At 38.4% G+C, this 8,665-nt stretch overlaps 1 protein-coding gene across 3 annotated transcripts in view; it reads right to left on the bottom strand.

Moving 5' to 3' along the window:
- Positions 1-1,044: 1,044 nt before the first annotated feature.
- The window catches only part of hk2 (hexokinase 2), a 115,004-nt gene continuing 107,383 nt past the window's right edge, over positions 1,045-8,665 (bottom strand). For all 3 annotated transcript variants that reach the window (XM_069917728.1, XM_069917726.1, XM_069917727.1), the window contains exon 18: positions 1,045-8,134. In XM_069917728.1, the coding sequence (XP_069773829.1) occupies positions 8,008-8,134 (127 nt within the window). In that variant the 3' untranslated portion in view covers positions 1,045-8,007. The remainder of the gene's footprint in view (positions 8,135-8,665) is intronic.

Here is an 8,665-nt window from a genome sequence, read left to right as displayed (position 1 = left end):
TTTCCCCCCCAGTCTCGATTTATATCAGTAAAATCTAAGTTTCATTTTTCTATATCTCTTCTTTTCCCTTGCCCCCCAAAATTAGGAATAGTTCCCCAGGATCCTGACAAATACTCCTTGATCAATAGATAAATCGAATTAATACTCTTTCAGGGACCTAACTGTACAGACTACTGAGTCTGTTTGATACATGGTCTTTTGATTAAAACAAATTAAATGTGAGTTTTAAAATGTTGACTAGGAGAGAGAGAGAGAGAGAGAGAGACTAACTGCATTCCATTCTCTTGTTTTTAATTCAGCAAGGCTAAGACTGATTATGAACTCCTTACTTGGCAAAGATAGTAAAAGACTATTAAACATTGGGTAAGGAATATGACGATTAATGAATCCCAAGAGAATTCTAAGAAACATATACTTGTATGGAGAACTCTATTCAAATGTTCAGGAAAACTGGAAATTTAATTTTTAAATTTTAATTTAGACATACAGCTCAGTAGCAGGCTCTTTTGGCCTACAAACCCATGCCTCCCAATTACAATCAATTGACCTACACCCATGGTACATTTTGAATGGTGGGAAGAGCCCTTGCAGATGCGGGGAGAACGTACAAGCTCATTACAGACGGCACCGGATTCGAACCCTGGTCGTTGGCGCTGGCGTAACAGCATTGCACTAACCGTGCCACCCCAGATATATTTATCTGTATAAATATGCAAACTGTGATCCATGAAGCAGACTCTCATGGGGTGAGACAAGCTGCTTGTAGCAGTGCTTCTTGCTGTAACAGAGTTCTCATGGCTTTGCAAAGTGAATTTAAAATTTTGCATCCGTATTTGTGCTTATAATTCAAGCAACCTCAGGTCCACTTTAACAGGTTATGAAACACTAGGATTTGCTCTGAAAACCAGGTATAAACAGGTGGTTCTTTTATGAGGTGCTGAAGGGTGTGAAACTGAAGTTTCTCCATATGTTTTTGGTGCCTGTAAAATCAGACTGTATATAAATGCTCAGCTACAATGAAATTGAAAACAAGAGACAATAGTGTAATTTTTATGGGAAATATATTGTTTAATTTGCATCTAAACATCCATTCAGAAAAGATTAAATATTTGATTTCACAATAATAAGTCTTAGAAACTACCCAGGTTCTGTATAAAAATACCAGACTTGCTCTATTTCATTTAGCAATCAAAATAAATAGATGTTAATAAATAAGTGCTATCATGATTTGCAATGCATGGCTTGAGTCTATTGCACAATCTCCATCTGGTCTGTGTTGTGACTCCATACCAGGCACTGAGCTCATAGCACATCATCCAGGCTTGGATTGCAATCATTTATTGCTTTTAAAAAAGGCTATGCAATGAATGTAGTTTAAGTCTGCCATTTATTCTAGGAAGAAGCAGTTATTTTGAAAATGCAACTATTGTTGCCTAATGAATTGCAGCGGACCTGAGTTTAAAAGCATAATTCGGTCATGTCCCATTATACTTCTATTCAAAAGTAAAACATGAAGGTCTGGAGACACCGTGATTGAAGTAAAAACACATTGCTGGAGAAATTCAGTGCACTTTATATAGCAAAGATGAAGATACATAACCAACACTTCGGCTTGATCAAGCCTGAAACATTGGTTATGTACTATCTTTGCTATATAAAGTGCACTCTTTGACCAGCTGAGTTTCTCCAGCAATGTGTTTAATGGGTTTGACTTAAAAATGATCTTTAAAAAATTTAAATCGTTATTTTCACATAAATTCTCAGGAGCATGAGAGATGCAGCCTGTTTAAAGGATGTTTTGCATTGTCCAAATCTAAAGATGTTTCAATATATTATAGAAAAATAAAGCAGCAGACACAGAAAATTTTAAATAAGTACAAAGAATGCTGGAAGTACTCAGCAAATCAGTCAGGCTCCTTCAGGAGAAAATGCTCATGTTTAACACTGATATCCCTTCACGTGGCTGCTGTATCAGCTGGTTGCTGCTGATATCCCAAAAGTATTGCAGATGCTAGAGTTCTGAAATAAAATCAGAGAATGGTGGAAACCACCATAGGTTAGGCAGCACCTGCGGAAAAAGAAAGGACGTCAACTTGAAGCTTTTCTTTCTCCACAGTTGTCGCCTGGCTTGCTTCATGCGGTCATCAATGTACTCACCCAATGTGGATGCAGGGAGGCAAGAGAGGAAAAAGCAAGAATATAAAAATAAAACACGTAAGTCTACAGTCACCGTTGCTAAAGTGACTGCTGAAGCATTTCTCAAGCCCGAAACATTGACTATGGGTCTTTATCTTTGCTATATAAAGTACACAGACCTGCTGTCTTTCTTCAGCATTGCATTTTTTTACTTAAAAGCAAGAAACTGACAGGCAGAAGATGAGGTGAGATATCTACAAATACAGACAAATGTGGTAATAGGTGCTTACAGTTCGACAGCAGCTCTCAGTCTCTCTTGTGATTACTGAGACTAGCAATCATTGCCTCTCAACAGCATTCATTATCTGGGAGAGGGGAAGTAATCTATGCTTGGAACATCAAAATGCAATTAGATGGATTTAGAGGGCCACATTATGATTCCAGTATTTCTGATGGATGCTATTAATTCTGAGCAAATCTTGCAAATCATCCAAAGAGAAAAACACTGTTTTAATTTCTTGGTCGTTACATAATTTTGTATTAAAAGAGGAAATTTATCATTAAACTTCTATAAATTAACAGTTAGTTGACTCTTAAAGATGCTCGTTCTGTAATAATGAGTGGACTTTAATGGATACAAACTAGCCTTGCTCAGCGTCTCCACCAATTGTTGCTGAATCCTCAACCAGATTGGGTGATTAGTAGAAAACCTGACCATACAACATTAAAACAAGAAGGTTTAGGTTAAGGTCATAAGTTTAGAATGGGGAGAGGGGGGGGGGTTTGAGGAGGACTTTCCCCACCCAGCGAGAAGTTGAAATCCTCCTGAGTGGGAGGAGGAGGAGGCAGGGATGCACAAGAGGTAGCCTGACAAACAATTGAATTGCGAACACTTGAAAAGGCAATGGGCCACGCTCTGGTAAGTGAGATTAGTATGGATAGTTATTTGTCAGTCAGCATAGACAAGGTTTCTCTGACTCCATGAGATGAACCACAGCACCTTAGATCTTTGTATGGTTCTAAATGTTATGCTACTGAAAAATAGAAACATCTCACTCATAACAACTGTTCATTCTGCTTATTGAGCTAACGCCGACGTTCAGAGCAGGCCTCATTTGGAATTTGAAAAATAGCTAGTCTGCCAGTAATTGCCATTTCCAGCACTTGCTGTGTGTTTACAACTGCTGGAATGAATGTGCCAAAGTGAATGTTAGGGATCTAATGTCACAAGCTGAACACAGACTAACCCAGATTCACTCTGGATATACTGGCTGGGATTCAATCTGTCTTATAATTGATGACACTTCTCAAAGTACAATATCACCTAGTCCTTTTGTATCTAGTTGTTGTCCCGATGCAACTCAAAACTGATGTCACTTAACTAAATATGTATTTGCAGTATCAATAAGCATACCAGTGTCACCAGTTGTGGTCCAGTTATCATCTGCCTTGGTCACCATAATTCGTGGAGCCAACCAACCAACTAATATCTTTTGTGTAAATTATTTAAGAAGTATTTTCTACAAATGGGTTTTAGCCTAAAAACTCAAACAGAATAACCAAAGTCCAAGACCAATCAAAGCTAAGTATGGGAGCTAGTATTGACACTGAGCTAACAGTATTTTCAGTGATAAAGCCATCACGTTCAAATAGACCCAGTGGTATCTTCCTAGACCTTGTTCCAGGTGAAATCAGTCCCACTTGAATGGTCATAGATCATAAATTAATTATCACTAAGTCAATGAATTAGAATCAATTTGGAAAATAATATTTTCTGTTGAATCACAACTGCAATAGAATCTAACTAATCTTTGAGAGGCCATTTATAAAATAATTCTCTGCCCCAACATCTCACATTTAGGAGGTGCCAATTCTGTATAACATCAATGTTCAATGTTGACATTCAATGCAATGAAAATAGTTATTTAATTTTTCAGGATTGTGCATTGATTGCAAGGCCAGCATTTATTGTCCATTCCTAATTGTCCTTCATGTGGTGTTGATAAGCCATCTACAGCTGAGAGCCCCACAAGCCATGCTGCCCAATTACACCCAATTGACTGACAACCGCCGTACTTTTTGAAGGATGGGAGGAAACTGGAGCACCCGGAGGAAACCCACGCAGACACGGGGAGAACGTACAAACTCCTTACAGACAGTGCCGGATAACTGTGCCACCCAAATTTTTCATATAACCCAACATTATTTGGAAACATTTTTTAAATTAAAATATTACAACACCTAACAAGACAGTTAAATATTATTTTCCATGCTTCTTCAAATGAGCACCAGGATAATTAATTAATTCAAATTTATGACTACCATTTGAAGTAATTATCATTGTTTGGAATTGAAGGTGTTGAGATCTATATGTGGGTACGTTGTCTTATTGAAAACAATTTTTAAAAAGCAACTCTCTAAAAGAATAGAAACACATGCACTGTATATATTAAAGGAATAATTGTCACATAATACTACATTTAAAATTAACATAGATAACCGAGAGCCACCACTTTGTCCAGATCCCCTCACAGAGGCCCCAGTGAGGAATAAACTTACAACCCCTGGTTTACAAGACCAGTGCTCTAACCACTGAGCTACTGGAGCCATAACAACATGTAAAAATATATACTGTATGTTCCTTTACAGATATATCACAATGGCTCTTTGGTCACTGACTTCAAGTAAAAGAAACATGAGGTAAATAGCAGCTTCACATTTGGCATATTGGTTACATTTTAAGGTTTGCTTCAAGAAAAGTTGTGCTCAAAATGCCTGGCAGATGAGACCTGTGAAATTTAATGTAGTGAAGAACAAGGAGGGGCAATATTAATAAAAGTATAGTTTTTATTTAGTTTACCGATGTGGTACTGTAATTTTATTATCTTACTTTTATTCTTTTTAAATGTAATCTTCTATTTTATTCATGTTATAAAATCTTAAATAAAGTTTTTTTTTAAAAAGTACAGTTGTAAAAGGAAGTACAAGAACAGTGGCCTGAGGATGTATGCTTACTTACTGTAATTACCTACTGTACTTGGATGTTAATTTCGTGATTTATGTCAGAGGGCACGCAAGATACAACCATTCTTCAATCTCTCACTTTCCTTTTTATGTAAGTCAAAGTGGATAATCATTACATTCCATAGCTATTCTATCTATGCAATGATTTCTTCCCTCTTACAGTATTATTAAACTTGAAATTTTCAGTATTCACTTAATTCAAGAAATGTGTTCATTTCTCCCTTTGTTTCCTTCCCCGCATTAACAGTGGTGAGGATTGCAATCAAGTCAGTGTTTAGGGCAGTGCTACTTCCAAGCCATTTGAAAGATAAGTAATGGCACTCAAAACCTGCTCTCTCACTGTTACTTTCCTCTGATTATGGAGACGCAGACTGAGATGAACTTTTATTCCTCTGGCATTCAACAGGTGTAAACCAGAGAATGTGCCACGGTCTCAACTCAATGAAAAAATGACCAAAACAAAAAAAATCCCAGCTATCTACAAGACAACCATATAAAATTAATAGAAAGATTCTGAAGCAAAATAAAATTAAGGAGGAAGAACTGATGATCTTGTTCATATATCTGTACAATTGTATTTGCTCTTCAAGTGGTGAGTTTCACTTTGATCTTTTGAACGATCTTTGGTTTGAAATGGTGGTAACATATATATGAGTACTTTCTTTGGGCAGAGATTACTGAGCTGCAAGTGAGAGAGAAAAGAAACTGAGGGTGGAAAGAACTTGTCAGATTTTCATCTCTAATTCAATCTGGGTGGTCACTATTTATGCAGATGGAAAAACAGTATGTGGGGCAATGAACCTCAGTATCACCTACACACAAGTACAGGCTACACATCTCTGCATTACTTGTGATTGCACATAAAGTTATTGTGGTTATGTCGGCACATGATGCAGAGACGCTCAAGAGAAGTGGGACAACGATAAGAGGCTGAACTTAATCATCATGTAACCTTGAACAGGCTCTTTCTTCAGTATGAACAATTTTTGTTTCCGGCACATATTGTGGATATTTCATCTCTCATTTCCAATAAATACCCCAGGGTTAGCTGGACAGGCAAACTGGCAAAGGGTGAATCAATATCTGCTCAACTTATCCTTATTTACTGCCTTGCAGCCACTGTCACCACCAGGAAAAAAATAACAAATTTTCACAATAACGGAATTATTGCATCTTGCCCACGCAGATTCTATTGCGAGTGCAAACTTACGACATGTAAACATGATTTTGCATAAACAATAGTCTACAAACTTCACATAGTCTCGCCAAGCTTAACTACAGGCTGACTACAGCAATAATATTTCAGTGAGATAACTTCGTACAAATCCCATGCAAGGAATTAACAATGATTTTGCTTTGGTATAAAATACATTTTTCTCCCTTTTTAAAATCGTCCTTGAAATTCCAAAATGCTTTCAATACATCATCAAATGTGGTTGGTCACAATGTGAGATTCCAATTCCAGATGGAAGTCTTGGGTAGAATTAGAGCTGAAAAGGTGCCAGGCTCCAACTCAACAAGTGATTCAGTGATAATTCACTGCCTCCACAAGTGCAGTGCTGCATCTGATACAATTGCATGGAAAGTTACTGCGTTTGAAGCAGAGGATCAAGAAATCCAAACTGATAATGATTTTGGATCTCCACATATGCGTTCTGCACTTTCTGAAGATATAATTAGTAATAGTTTTAAAGACTGCTCATTATCTGAATCCCCCTTATTCACAGATTTTTACCCTTTACAAATGTGTTTGAATTCCTAATGTAACCCCCAACAAAAAATGTCAGGGTGACACAGAAAACTTCATTGTCCCCACCATTTATTGCATGGTGGCATATTCAAAGGTACGTGAATCAATAATTTGTTTAAATAGAGATGACAGCAGGAAATGTGGCTATACAACATTTGTAACTCTTGCTATCAACATGTAAACTCCCTCATGATCAGTGCGAAGTAAGAGGGTCAAATGTACCCAAGGTAACCAGTGGATATCCAGCTCAAGGGCAATATCCGATGCATGCTCCCAATTGTGACACAGCTGTAGCAGAGAGAACTAAAGAGGCAAATATTCAAGCCAATAGATTGTACATGTAAACAGATAAGAAGGAGATTAATCTAGGAGATAACAGGCTTCTCTGCTCCGCTATCAAATTTTAAACCAACGAGGTCGGAGACCGATTAGAACTTGAAATAGCATCCAAGGAACCTCCCTCATTCATTGATCCTGCGTGCGACACAACTTCCATTCACAACCAGTGGGCTTTATCGGGAACTAGAATGCAATTTCATCAATGTGTTACTTTTTTTAAAAAATGACCTTAGTAATATTCTTAGACTATAGCCCTGGCTTATAATTAAGGAGACCAGAACTGCATGCGGTACTCCAGATGTTGCTGCATCTGGACAGTTGCAGCATTACCTCCCTGCTCTTAAATTTGATGACAGGAGCAGCAGGGATATCTTGCACTTCCCATAATCATTCTTTCCTTATCCACCCCTTTCCCAACAAGTGTCAATCTGTAATATTAATAACATTTTCGAAGACCTGTTCAGTTAAAAGTAGCAACTGCAATATCAAAATAATGATCATCCCTTCACTGCAGAGAGAAGGTCAAAATGGAATCGATGTCTTGATGCAGGCTAAACTAGGGGGAGAGGGTAACAGCTTTCAGTCAGCAACCTTCCTGTGCCCAGATGTTAATTTGCAAAAGGCAATGCTGCTAACAATCACATTTTCACTGAAGTACAGGTGAAGATGTCCCCTCAAAGACATGGGAAAAGGAGGGGAGACTCCTATTGCGGACAGAAGGGAAAAAGTTGCAGTGTTTACTAGTGCTGGCCAGCTCCTCAGGTGCGACAGGCAATCGCAGTGATCAGTGCTGCTCCCTTGCCGCTGCCATCTTCTGACTGCATGAATGACACTTTACACCTGGGGGACAGGCGCTTGACCGTTTCATGCATAATCGTAGAGAAGCTGCACACAAGGAAGAGAAAAAAAAAGGCATCAAACAAGTTAAACACAAGAGTCGGCAGATGCTGATTGTAATGCAATACACAAATGAGGTGGAGAAACTCAGCAAGTCACCCAGCATCTATGGGAAGTAAAGAGCAACCAGCATTTTGGGCCTGAGCCGCACACCAAAGTATGTGCCAAAAGCAGGCAGGCGCCTGAATAAAACTGGGAGGAGGAGAGTATTTCTTAAGGCAGTTGCTTGCTTTTTGCTCATACCTTGACCAAGGGCTCTGGCCCAAAACGTTGGTTGCCCTTTACTTCCTGTAGATGCTGCGTGACCTGCTGTGTTTATCTAGCACTTTTGTGTGTCAATTAAATGAGGATCTACAAGGTGGCATTGATAAACTATCTGCACCAAAATAGACACTTCATGAAATGGGCAAGTTCCATTTGGACACCTGTTGTTCCTAACCTACAGAGTGCAACCCACAGGCTAGAATTACATGTTATAAGGTTTGTGGCCACCTTGTGTGCCAATAGATAGCATAACAG

Source organism: Narcine bancroftii, chromosome 2 (genome assembly GCF_036971445.1).
Source record: "Narcine bancroftii isolate sNarBan1 chromosome 2, sNarBan1.hap1, whole genome shotgun sequence".
Taxonomy (NCBI): domain Eukaryota; kingdom Metazoa; phylum Chordata; class Chondrichthyes; order Torpediniformes; family Narcinidae; genus Narcine; species Narcine bancroftii.
The sequence above is the reverse complement of the archived record's forward strand: the minus strand, read 5'-3'. Positions and strand labels throughout refer to the sequence as shown.